This window comes from Thunnus albacares, chromosome 2 (assembly GCF_914725855.1).
Source record: "Thunnus albacares chromosome 2, fThuAlb1.1, whole genome shotgun sequence".
In the NCBI taxonomy this organism is placed as follows: domain Eukaryota; kingdom Metazoa; phylum Chordata; class Actinopteri; order Scombriformes; family Scombridae; genus Thunnus; species Thunnus albacares.
This window is the reverse complement of record NC_058107.1, coordinates 11,001,934-11,014,735: the sequence shown is the minus strand read 5'-3', so window position 1 is coordinate 11,014,735 and position 12,802 is coordinate 11,001,934. Positions and strand designations below refer to the sequence as shown.

General features: G+C 38.7%; 1 protein-coding gene across 3 annotated transcripts; it reads left to right on the top strand.

Annotated features, from left to right (window-relative positions):
• The first annotated feature begins 1,030 nt into the window (after positions 1 to 1,030).
• LOC122992243 lies at positions 1,031 to 4,801 on the top strand. 3 transcript variants are annotated; one of them, XM_044365989.1, is made up of 5 exons: positions 1,031 to 1,183; positions 1,962 to 2,072; positions 3,066 to 3,215; positions 3,346 to 3,438; positions 3,729 to 4,801. In XM_044365989.1, the coding sequence occupies exons 2-5, from the start codon at positions 1,980 to 1,982 to the stop codon at positions 4,032 to 4,034; spliced, it is 642 nt and encodes a 213-aa protein (XP_044221924.1). In that variant the 5' UTR covers positions 1,031 to 1,183; positions 1,962 to 1,979; the 3' UTR covers positions 4,035 to 4,801. The 3 variants fall into 3 exon arrangements, with proteins under 3 accessions (XP_044221924.1, XP_044221935.1, XP_044221914.1); XM_044366000.1 differs by lacking the exon at positions 1,962 to 2,072 and adding an exon at positions 2,692 to 2,745 and having other exon boundaries at positions 1,033 to 1,183; XM_044365979.1 differs by lacking the exons at positions 1,031 to 1,183; positions 1,962 to 2,072 and adding an exon at positions 2,553 to 2,745.
• Positions 4,802 to 12,802: the final 8,001 nt, after the last annotated feature.

Below are 12,802 nucleotides of genomic sequence, written 5' to 3'. Positions count from 1 at the left end.
TTCTCATCTCATTATTTACTCTCCACTTCCTATCCTTGATATTCTTTTACCTCTCTGTCTCCCTTTCTTTCCCACCAAATCTTTCTCTCCTCCCTTTTCCTCTCCATCCTTTCTTTCCTTTACCTTCTTTCAACTGTATCTGTAATTTTCTTTTTCCTTTACCTCTCCACCCTTCACTTCCTTCTCTCCCTCACTCCCCTCAACTGCCCTTGCTAGACAAAAACTGTCACCTAAGTGGACCGGCCCTTTTAAAGTTCTACGACGGCTTGACTCAGGCACAGGTGACATTGGAGTAGACTATGAACTTCTGGATCAACGGGACCCTAGAGCTAAACCTAAGGTCATTCACTACAATCGCCTGAAACCTTATCGTTCAGCCTGGTCAGCTGACAGACATCCAGTTCCACCCTCACCTTCAGAACTGACTGTACCAGCAAACGGCCCAGGTCCCCCACTGCTCACTGCACTCTCAGGCTCCAGACCTTATGTATACAGGCACCCAAATAAGCCCGGGTGCTCTGTGACTGCGCCTACACTGTAAATCTAAACATTGGCTTTAATAAAAGGTATTGAGTGTACTAAACTCAGTTTTTATTAACATGTTGCTAACACTCATTTTGAATAAGTTACCTGTACTTTGTAGTTGAAAAACCTTCCAAACTCAGTATGCTCGAGTTGTATTGATTTAGAAAAAACAAGTCCTGGCAACTTAGGCCTTTTCATGTCATGAGTTAATGTACTTAGTTACATGTAACTATGTGCATTTACTCTTATACTTAAACACCCTACATATTAGAAGTGTTGGCACTTAAAGTATTTTTTCTTGTTAAGTTACTTCCTATTTCTACCTCCTTACACTTACACAGGAAAATGCTCCTCTATTTTTTTTATTTTATTTTTTTTTTTACTTAATTTCTTTTCTTGCTTTTACATAACATTATTGGTACAACTTTATTGAACGACCAGGGCTGGCAGTGCCACAAAGTGCTACAGCCCCCCCCCCCCCCCCCCCCCCCCCCCCCCCCTCTAACGGTTCAACGGCTGCACATGCGCACTGCACAGATCATCAACCACCTGCCTCTTGGCGCGGTATGCCTATGTCGTTGGACTTGGACACGGCTGCAACGGCCATTATTTCAATTTTGGGATTTATCGTTCTGCTGCTGCTTGGAACATTGATATGGTGAGTCCATGCTTGACTAAAAGGGGAACTATGCAAGTGTGTTCGATTTTCTGCTGTTTCGCTAACAGTTCTCCCGGCCAATGCATTTGTTTTCGATGAAACCGACCAGAAAACAATCGATAGAGCGATGGATAACATTATCTATCATGTACGATGTTAGGACGTGTGTCTCTGTATAGTCTTATCCGTCATTTGGGGTTAGCATTAGCTAGCGTTAGCAATCGCTAGCGTTAGCCTTTATAGTTTGTGCTACCAAATAATTACAGACCTCTAAATCAACCCAAAAAATATATTGATGGCTTATATCCAACAACAGTATAGTGGTGCTTAGTGCTCAAAACACATTTATAACTTACATTTGTGTGATGTGGTGATTTTCAGTTTGAAAAGTAGTCCGTCCCCCCCCCCCACGTAGCCAAGATGGCGGCCATTAAGGGTGAGAAGTGTCCATAGTTCCACACTCAACTTTTTGACTGTTTCGAGTGAAACATCTGGGTACTCACAGTGTATTTTTACATACTTCTCAGTGTGAACGCACTTACTTTCTCAAAATGTTAAGTGTAAGTACAGAAGTATGTGATTTGAGACACAGTACAAGTCTAGGGCTGGGGGTGGGGGGAAGGGGGGTTATTTTCTTAGAAGTTAAGTTAGCTTGGAGATGCAAGGACACGTTACTCGCAAAACACAACTGTCAAACGTAGAATAAAGTTGTAAAATCCCAAAACGTCAGTGAAATTAGGTGCTTTTGTTGTTGTCGCTAACGTAGGCTTTTTTTTAGGTGAAACCATGAGGGTGCATGCCTGGTGGGTCATGTTCACTTAAGCAATATTACTCGAGTGGGTGTTCTTTAGCGCCATTTGAGCACGACAGTGATGCGGTCGGGACCGAGGCGCTTGCGCCCAGGTCCGCAAGCATCACGGTCTCAACTCTGTCTATCCGACTTTGTAACGTTACACACAGGCAGGAAGAGAGCCCTCTCGGCTAAGACAGTTTCCAGCATATTCACAAAAAAATGTAGATTTAGTTGTTCATATGTGACTTTGGCAGCTGACAGGAACACCTACATGAGGTTGATGTAGTTTGTGATTAATTCGTATGGCGCGTAATACATAACCTTTCAAAAAAATAATAATCCAGGTGTGTGTGTGTGTGTTTAGATTGAAACTGAAATTAAATCCATTAGTACCTAGTTAACATCAAGACTGACAAACAGTAATGTTTTAAGGATAATAGGATCACTGTTAGACTCATAAGCTACATATCTGTCAGCCTTAGAACTGTCTTTGTGACTAATGTGTTTGTCATAGTTTTCACTTGTATTTGACCAACAGCATTGTAAAGCAAACTATCTCCCCAATTTACCCGACAGACAGAATGAAGAAGGCCTTGAAAGTGCCAGACTCGTTCTCGTGGAAGAAATGAAGAAAAAACAACACAATGGCTTGCTCATGGCAAACTTGATGGACCAGACATTCTCACTACGCCGGCAAGAGATCGTGAAAAAGGAGCCTGCTGTACAGGACATAGTGGAACGGTGGCCAGCCCTGTTTACAGAGGGAGAGGTAAGTTATTTTTGTCATGAATGGTCACTGGGAGTTTTTACTCTTGACTGCATATTTGAAAGCAGGTTTGATGAGATAAACAAAATAAAAATTGAACTTGAGAAAGAATAAATTCACTGCAGATTCACAAAGATATAAGTCTTTGTAAATGTTTATGCGTTAACATGTTCTTTTCAAGTAAAGAACTCTTGCTCTTACAGTGAGAATTTATTGATGTCATTCAGTTTTATATGAAATAGTATGGTGTGTGATTTTACCATACTTAACTGGTATTCTCACTGCCCCCCCACTACCCCATTGCCCTACTTTTTTTTTCTTAGGTCTTTGCAGAGTTTAGCAGAATTGCCACCAAACATCTTGAAAGCAGTTTCTTTGAGTCTCTTGACAAGCACACTCCACGGATCATTGAACTCCTGCAGTCAAAAAAGGGAGCTGCTGGACTGAAGATTCAAGAGTTAATGGCCAACTTGGTAAGAAATTAATTTAATAATTTAAGTTTTAAGTTCTTACTCTCATCTACATACACTTACAGACCAACATTTTCATTCTTTGTCTGACTTTTTTTATTCTAATTGATGTTTTCTGTCTCTGTCTTATAAGTCATCGGATGTAACTGCAAGACGCTCCGTGGTCCTCAAAGGCCTTCCCATCGTCTTTGGTGATGACCCAAACAAGTTCTATAAGACATGTTTTGTAAGTACTTGCACAAAATGCAGTATATTCACTTGTAATACCGACATCAAAGATATATGTCCCTCACATTTCTGCCTGTATTCATTAATGTAGGCCTTCCTTTACTGTCTTATCTTTCACTTCATTTCAAATTTAGAGGGTGTTATTGTAGCTATTGATTGTTATTCTATTGTTCATTTTTTGTCTCTCCATCGCAGATCTTAGTGTATAGTTTATAATGATCATAGTGTCTAACTATCCAAATACTTCCTGACTACACATTGTTTTGCTGATTGTTTGTTTCTTTGCAGGAGACAACGAAAGATGAGGCCATAGACAATGTCACAGTCGGTGTATTGACCATCCTAAGTGAAGACGATCCTGAGCAGCCCGTGTCCACAGCCATCGTCCTTGAGGGAGGTATTGTGATGGACAAAATTCGGGACTTGCCACAGGCATTTTGCCTCATATTTGGCCTCACATATGCCTTGAACCTCGATTACCCAAAATGTGTTGGAAACACATTCAAATTCATTCAAAGTGTAATGCTTGGTTTGGGAAACAAAGCCCTCCCCCCAAAACTGTTAACAGTTAAAAACATGTTGTTTGACGAATGAGGAGTCAGATGTGAGGTAGCACTCAAGAACTGCTTATGACAGAGACATGAGAAGAGATGCCTTAACTAAACAGTATTTTGAACATTTTAAGAGCTGCCTAGATGCAGTTTATTTGTTGAGTTGATTTTCAAATCTGTTCAGTGCTTTTATGCTGGTGGTATATATAGTGCCCTCTTGTGAATTCAGGTGTTAAAATGTTGTGTAAAAAGAAATATATGTTGGATAATGTGGCATACCGTTAATGTTCTTATGACAGAGAAGAGGCGTTTGATGCTTTTATAAACAGCATTTTGAACTGTTTAAGAGTCAAGTGAAAATATAATCATCATTTCATTGTTCAATTGATACTCAGACCTGTTGAGTGCTTTTACAATAATGCCTTCTTGTGAATTCTGATGTTAAAATGTTGATTAAAAAGAAATGTGATATGTTGGATGATCTAGCCAGCAAATACCTGTAATCCAGCATAAATTGTGCGTGTTAAGATTCACAGTAAGTCTGCATACTGTTAATGTTTTTATGACAGGAAGAGAGGTTTGCTTTTAGCATTTTGAAATGTTCAAGAGTGACGTGAAAACATTTTCATTTCATTTCAATTTTTTTTACAATAGTGCCTTGTGAATTCAGGTATTAACGTGTTAAAAGAAATGTGATATGTTGGATATTTGGATACTGTGACCAGCACATAATCCATCAAAAATTGTGAGCACAAAATCTGCATACTGTTAATTCTGTACACGTTTTAAATAAATTGAATGCAGATGACATTCTTTTTCGCAGTATTTTTTTCTTTCAAATTAAGAGATGATAACAAAGTTATTTTAAGTACTGAAGACTCAGAATTGACGAGTTAATTTCAATACAATAAAGTTACAATAAATTACTTATTTTAAGTCCAATGCAGTCATAACCAGCAAGTTAATTCAAGAGCTGTGAACTCAAAATAATCATGTTTAGTTTAGTTTAGTAAACTTATTATAAACAAGTTCTCACAAGTACTGCACACTTATATTTAGTAAGTTACATATACTTAACTTAATCAAGTTTACTTAACTCAGTTAGTTTAAGGCAATGAGTTTGCATATTTTTTTTGAGTAACGCCAACTAATTACATTTTACAGTGTAGGGATCAGACAAATGTTTGCCCTCTGCCCCAGAGTGCTACTAGCACCACAACACAGGTGGGAGACAATGTTGCCACAGGACATTCCAGTGAACTGTCTCCGGCAGTTCAGCCTTTCACGGGAGTAAGGACTAAGTCAGGTCGTTGTGTACGTCCCCCAGTGCGTTACAGGACTGTTGAATGAACTGTGGTCTGTGTCATATGCTTGATTGAGAAGTACAAGTTAAAAAAAAAAAAAAACAGAGATGTTATAGGCAAACACAAGGAAAAAAAAATGTATTCTGTTCCACTGTTCTTTGTTGTTGTTTTGCCAATGTCATCTGTTTATATTGTTGTTAAGCAAAGTAGTGACAATTTCATTACACCTATTTGGAAGCGAGGACGCTTCTTGTGTAAGGGGGGGACGATGTGTAAGAGTGAAGTTGTGTCTTATGGGCAAAAGTTGTGTAAACGTAAGGTTAAACATCAGTTTACTGTGTTTTGTTGAACATTGCCTGTTTGCATATGTTTAGTGATGCAGTGTTTGGGTGATATTGTAGTGTCAGCCGCTTGGCGGCGCTGTTCAGACAGTGGGTAGAGTTTTGAGGGGAGAGAAGGGGAGAAAGAGAATGAGAAGTGTGTGATGACTGGACTGAGCTGTGTTTGTTGAAGGTGACTAAAGTTATGAGGAGAACCCAGAACGTATTGGACTGATTTATTCCCTCACTCACACCCACGTCGCTTACACAAACAATACTTAGGTTTGGCCAAGAATCAAGTCTACAGCATCTGAAATGTCAAATATAAACATAATACAGTGGCTTTCAGGTGATGCTTTATGCAAACATAACAACGTGGACTGCATGAGTGTAAAATGATGAACTGTAGAACAAACAGCCTGAGTCTTTTATTCAGGATAGTTCATAATATTCTTATGTACAGCATGGTTTTGTCAACCACTTACTGCCCATAAGCAAGAAGACTAGAGTGTATTATAGTGCATTTGAAAGTTATGCAGTGTGTCAGCAATAGTTTGGTGTTTCAACTAAAAATAGTTTACTGTGCATAGTCTTAATTTTCTTTTTTTTTGTGTACACAAACCAAAAATGACAGGTGTGTAGCGTTTTTTAAACCAGCAACAGAGAAAAATGTCAAATGATTTTTAAATGATTTTTTGTAAAAAAAGAAGCATTTTTATGCATGTTGCAGTCAAACAGACTGGACAGAAATGTGCTTAAAATGTCACACAAACACATGAGCTCATTATGTGGCTTTTGTTTTCTGGGGCTTGAACATGTCTGTCTTGACTTTAGAGTCAAGACTTGACTACTTGTGACTTGCTCAACAGTGTCATGTTCCCACTTCTGCTTCAAACAGCAGCACAAGAGTTTTATTTGTTTTCTGACAGTAAAATGTTTTAAAAGCAGCATTTTCTGTGCTGTGAGACGGAATGCATAAAGAATATCATAATGAGCATTCTAATATATGCGAATTCTAGAACTACCAGCACATTATCATAATGTAAAAATTCTACACTGTCCACTCAGTCTCACTCAGATCTTGAACAGGAAAGGCAGTTTTTTTTCAGTGGGAATATATCTTCAAATCTTCAGTCATCTGTTTCCTCATATTCGATGGGATCTTTGTTCGGTTGATACACATGGAGAGTAGACACAGCGGGAGAAGCATGGTAAGATTTTCTCATTTGAAGATGGCAAACCTTTGGGCAAACATTGACTGTAATTTAGGATTGCACTTATCTGGGACAGCTTACTTTTTCTCTCATGTCTTTGTATTTGCCTCAGGTTTCAACAAATTAATTAAATGTTGTCTTTTTCTGGAAAGCATATGGATTTTCATACAGTTTGATAACTAAAGTTAATGCCTCACTTAAAAAAAATAATGTCAGTCTGTGTAAGAATCTGCTCCCAACCAACCCCCAAAATACACTTTATTGCATATTTTAATTGATATGCAATAAATACAGGTTTGATTTCATGATTGAAACAGGGTTTCTCTCCAGCTTGTGACATATGTTTATTGTGTGTACTGTGACATTAAATTAAATCTCAAGATCCTAAAGCAGATTTTTTTTTCTGCTGCTGTTGACCCATTGACTGAAAGTATACTGTGTAACCACCAATGTTTGTGTGAAAAGCCTAATTCATATTAGTTTAAATCATGTAATTTACTCATCTTATTTCTATTCCTACTTATTTTCTATTACCTTATTTCACATTACATCATATTATCTTATATATTCTTTCATCTCAACCGTATAAAAACTACACTGTCATTGATCTAGATTTTCCAACAAACTCATTTACCACTGACAGGAATAGTATTGGTGGTGTGGTGTTTCTGTTTGCAGTATTTAAATAAAAACACACACACACACAAAATGCAATAATGTTACATAAACTATAAATCTATGGAGGATTTTAGTAGGTTATTTATGAAATGCAGTGGACTAAACATATGCTTTAGTTTGCTAGATGAGTTCAGTGGTGGAGATCACACACTGAAGTACTGTAGTGAAGTACTGTACTTCAGCATCTCTATTTTATGCTACTTTATACTTCCACTCCACTATAATTCAAAGGAAAATGTTATATTCTTACTCCACCATATAAAATATTATTCATTGTACAATACATTAAACCACCCAACAGTATATAAAATAGTTAAAATTAGATCCATCTTGACCAGCAACATTAAAATGCTGCATGTTACATGTATGAGTACTTTTACTTTTCATACTTAAAGTAGCCTATATTTTACTGGTAATATGAATTACTAATTAATACAGGACTTTTACTTGTACTGGTGTACAGTATTATTTTATTGCAGTATTGCTACTTTTACTTGAGTAAATGATCAGGAAATACTTCCTCCACAAGTGAATGGACTGAAACAGATGTTACTCAAACATGACAATACAATGTTTGTTTCTTCATATTCACACAAAATTCAAAAGTTATGTGAATTAAGATAATAATCAGTGAAGTTAAGAGATGCCTGTGCCTTAGTAAAATGTTGGCAGGAGATTTTAATTATTTTATATATATATATATATAACATTAACGATGGCTCTGTTCCTGCTAAGTGTGCCAACAGTGTGACAGTGAGCCAGCACACACAATACTGGGACCCTGAAACCAAATCAGATAAATTTAATTCAGCCACATTACACCTGTGCTTTTCCTACTGCGATGTCATTTTTTTTTTTCTGGACTCTGGCTGTGTATAGAGCTTGTTTGACCGAAATCTCCCTCTACACCTAATCATTTCAAGAATAAGTGAAAACACCTGTGTGGAGGTGCAGAGTCGAAATCTAATATTGATTCCTGGCTGTGTCTCTCTGTTTTTTTTTTGTTTTTTTTTTTAACACTTCCATATATTTCTGTCTTTTTGGCATTTATAGGAGAGTCCAGGGTGGTGATGCTGCTTGCAGAAATGGAAGTGGAGGCACCTTCAAACTTTCTGTCAGCTGCAGAAGGAGGAGAGATGAGATAGAGGGCTTGCATCAGAAAGGTGGACACAACCTTTTCAGAAGCTTGCCTTGGAGAAAAAAAGCCTCACAAAGAAGACGAAGGCAGACGGTGACGGCAAAGACAACAACGCTACCGTCTGACTGGCTCCAACAGGCAGGGAAGCATCGTTCGCTTACCTTATACTGTTCTTCTCCTTCATTTCCCTCCTTCACTCATCTACCCTTGCTGTCCTTCTTCTTCTCTCTGTGACCTATCTCTCCTCAGTCTTCAACTTCCTCCCTTTAAACATCTACCTTTCCTCTTGTTTCTTTACCTGTTCATTCTTTCCACCTTTCATCTCCTTTAACTCCTATCCTTTATTCTACATTCCTCCTTCCTCCATTTTTTTTCACTTGTTTTACCCATCCACTCTTCCTCTCTTTGATCTCCTATCTTTACGCTATTCTGTTGCTTGATCTACTGTCTTTAACATCCACTCTTCCTTTTCTTCATCCTCCCTCATTTTTCTCTCCACTGTTTCTTTCCTTCATCTCATATCCTTTCCTTCTCAACCTTTTTCCATCTTTCATCATTCATCTTCACCTCATTCTTTATTTTCCATTCCTCCTGTCCTTCACCTTTCTCGTTTTACCCATCCGACCTTCCCGTCCTTTATCTCCTACCTTTACACTATTCTTTTTCTTTATTCTTTAACCATCCACCCTTTCTCTCCTTCATCCTCCACCCCTTAACACCTCCACTCTTCCTCTTTCATTTTTCTTACTTTCCTCTCTTCCTTTCCACTACATCTTCCTCCCTCTCCCATCCACCTCTCTTCTGTCATTTTCTATCCTTTACATTTCCCCCTGTCTTCTTATTCATTTCCCTTCCTTTTCCTTCTTCTTCATATTCTCTTCTCTATTTCTCAACATCATCTCTTTAATTCATTCTTTATGTTCTTGTCTTTCATCTTCCTTCTTCTCCCCTCAACCCTTCCTATCCTTCATCATTCTTCCTGTATCTCTCCGGTCTTTCTTCGTATCCTTCATCTCTTATCCTTTTTTCAACCCTTTCCATCTTTCATCTCCTTGTCCAATCCACCCTTTCTCTCATTCATCCTCCACCTTTTTCACCTCCACTCTTCCTGTCCTTTTCTTTCTTTCCCTTAAATGCTTTTTCCAACTTCCTTCCTCTACCTCTCCACTTTTCTATCCCTCATCTTCTTCCTTTACTGCTCCACCTGCTTTAACATTCTTATTTACCCTCCCTCCCCTACCCACCCTCCCGCTACTTTGTTTTCTGTCCATCTTCCTCATTTCTGTTCTTCCTCTCTCATCCTTTTGATCTTACTGTTTCTCCTCTCCTTCCTTTGCCTCTCCACCTTCCCTTTCCTTCCTTCTCCTTTGTATTGCATCCTTCATCTTCCATCTTCCTCCCTTCACATCTCCAAAATTTCCATCCTTCACCTTCCTACTTCTACCCTCCACCCTCTCACCATCACTTTCTTTCATCTTACTCCATCCAAGTTTTCTCTTTCAGCTTCCTTCATCTTTCTATCCTTTCTATCTTGGGGCTGAATATGTTTATTACAGTCTGCTGAATGATATTGTTGGTGTATAGACGGGGCTGTTTGTAGTGAGGGGGAGGAGGGTCTCTGTATATGTATCTGAATGTGAAGGCTTGATGTCATGTTTTTGCATTTTTGTTGAAATGCCTCTCCACCCTTCCCTCTTCTCTTCTATATTTTATTTAGTTTCATCTTCTATCCTTCTACTGCATAATCTTTATCTTTCTTCATGTACATTTCATGTCTTTGAACACCTCCCTCTCCCATCCACCTCTTCTCCTATCCTTTACATTTCCCCCTGTCCTCTTATTCGTTTCCTTCCTTTTACTTCTTCATATTCCTTTCTCTATTTCTTAAACACACCATTTCTTTAATTCATTCTTTATGTTCCTGTCTTTCATCTCCCTCCTTCTCCCCTCAACCCTTCCTGTCCTTCATCGTTCTTCCTATATCTTTCTGGCCTTTCTCTCATTTCTCTACCTATTCACTCTCTATCTTGTTCCTTAATTCATCTACTCTTCCTCTCATTCATGTTTTCTCTTTCACCTCTCCACCCTCCATCTCCTCCAACTCATTCTTTGTTTTCCGTTCCTCCTGTCCTTCATCTTTCTCTTTAAACCCTTCCAACCTTCCTGTCCTTTATCTCCTACTTTTACACTTTTCTTTTTCTTGATTCTTTAACCATCCACCCTTTCTCTTTATCATCTTCCTTCATTTCCTCTCCACTTTTTCTATCCTTCATTTCTTATCCTTAGATTCTCAAGCCTTTCCATCTTTCTCTCCTTCATCCTCCACCCGTAACATCTCCACTCTTCCTGTACTTTTTTCCTTAATTTCTACATCTCCTTGCCTCTCATCAACTTTTCCTCTCCTACATCTTCCTCTCTCCCACCCATCTCTCTTCTGTCATCTTCTATCCTTTACATTCCCCCCTGTCCTCTTATTCTTTTCTCTCCCTTTTCTTTCTTCTTCATATTCCTTTCTCTATTTCTCCAACACACCATCTCTTTAATTCATTCTTTATGTTCCTGTCTTTCATCTTCCTTCTTCTCCCCTCAACCCTTCCAATCCTTCATCATTCCTCTTGTATCTCTCCAGCCTTTACATCAGTTGTTTCTCCACCATTGCTCTTCTATCTCCATTCCTCTCATCCACCCTTCCTCTCCTTCATTCTCCCTCCTTTCCTCTCTGTTCTTCATCTTCTTAATCCTCCTCACTCCTCTCCACTCTACCTGTTGTTTCATTTTCATTTCCATTTGTTCTATCATCAACTTCCTTCCTCTCTGTCCTTCTTCTTTCTCATCTCATTATTTACTCTCCACTTCCTATCCTTGATATTCTTTTACCTCTCCGTCTTCCTTTCTTTCCCACCAACTTTCTCTCATCCCTTTTCCTCTCCATCCTTCACTTCCTTCTCTCCCTCACTCCCCTCAACTGTTCCTCTCCTACATCTTTCTCACTCTTCCACTTTCTTCCTTCAGACATCATCCTTTTCTCTCATTTCTTTATTCAGTCACTCTCTCCATCAACATCTCGCTCCCTAACTCATCTACTCTTCGTCTTTCATGTTTTCTTTCACCTCTCCACCCTCCATCTCCATCTCCAACTCCTATCCTTTTATTCTACATTCCTCCTCTCCTTCATCTTTCTTGTTTTACCCATCCATCCCTTCCCTCCTTAATCTTCTGTCTTAACTGTTTATTGATCTACTTTCTTGTCCTTTTTTCCTTCATTTCTTCATCTCCCTGTATCTCATCAACTTTTCCTCTCCTACATCTTCCTCCCTCTCCCATCCACCTCTCTTCTGTCATCTTCTATCCTTTACATTTCCCCCTTTCCTCTTATTCATTTCCCTTTCTTTTGCTTCTTCATATTCCTTTCTCTATTTCTCAACATCATCTCTTTAATTCATTCTTTATGTTCCTGTCTTTCATCTGCCTACTTCTCCCCTCAACTCTTCCTATCCTTCATTATTCTTCCTGTATCTCTCTGGTCTTTCTCTCATGTCTTTACTCATTCACTCTCTCCATCTCCACCTTGCTCCCTAACTCATCTACTCTTCCTCTCTTTTGTTTTCTCTTTCACCTCTCCACCCTCCATCTCCTTCAACTCATTCTTTGTTTTCCATTCCTCCTGTCCTTCATCTCCTACCTTTACACTATTCTTTTTCTTGATTCTTGAACCATCCACCCTTTCTCTTCATCTTCCTTCATTTTCCTCCACTTTTTCTATCCTTCATCTCTTATTCTTAGATTCTCAAGCCTTTCCATCTTTCTCTCCTTCATCCTCCACCCTTAACATCTCCTTTCTTCCTGTTCTTCATTCTTCTTACTTCCCCTTTCATACTCCTTCCATCCTCCACATTGTTTCCTTTTCCTCTTCAACCTTTCACTCTTTTCTCTTACCTATCCTACTCCTTCATCTTCCTTTCTTCCACCCAACCTCTCCTGTGTCTTTCCATTTTTCTACATTTATCTCTCTACCCTTTCTATCCTTTTTCCTCTTTTACATCTCCACACTTCCTAACTTTAATCTTGTTTCCTATATCACTCTACCTTCTATCACCCAGCTACTTCATCTTTTCTTCCTCTCCATCCTTTCTTTCCTTTACCTTCTTTCAACTGTA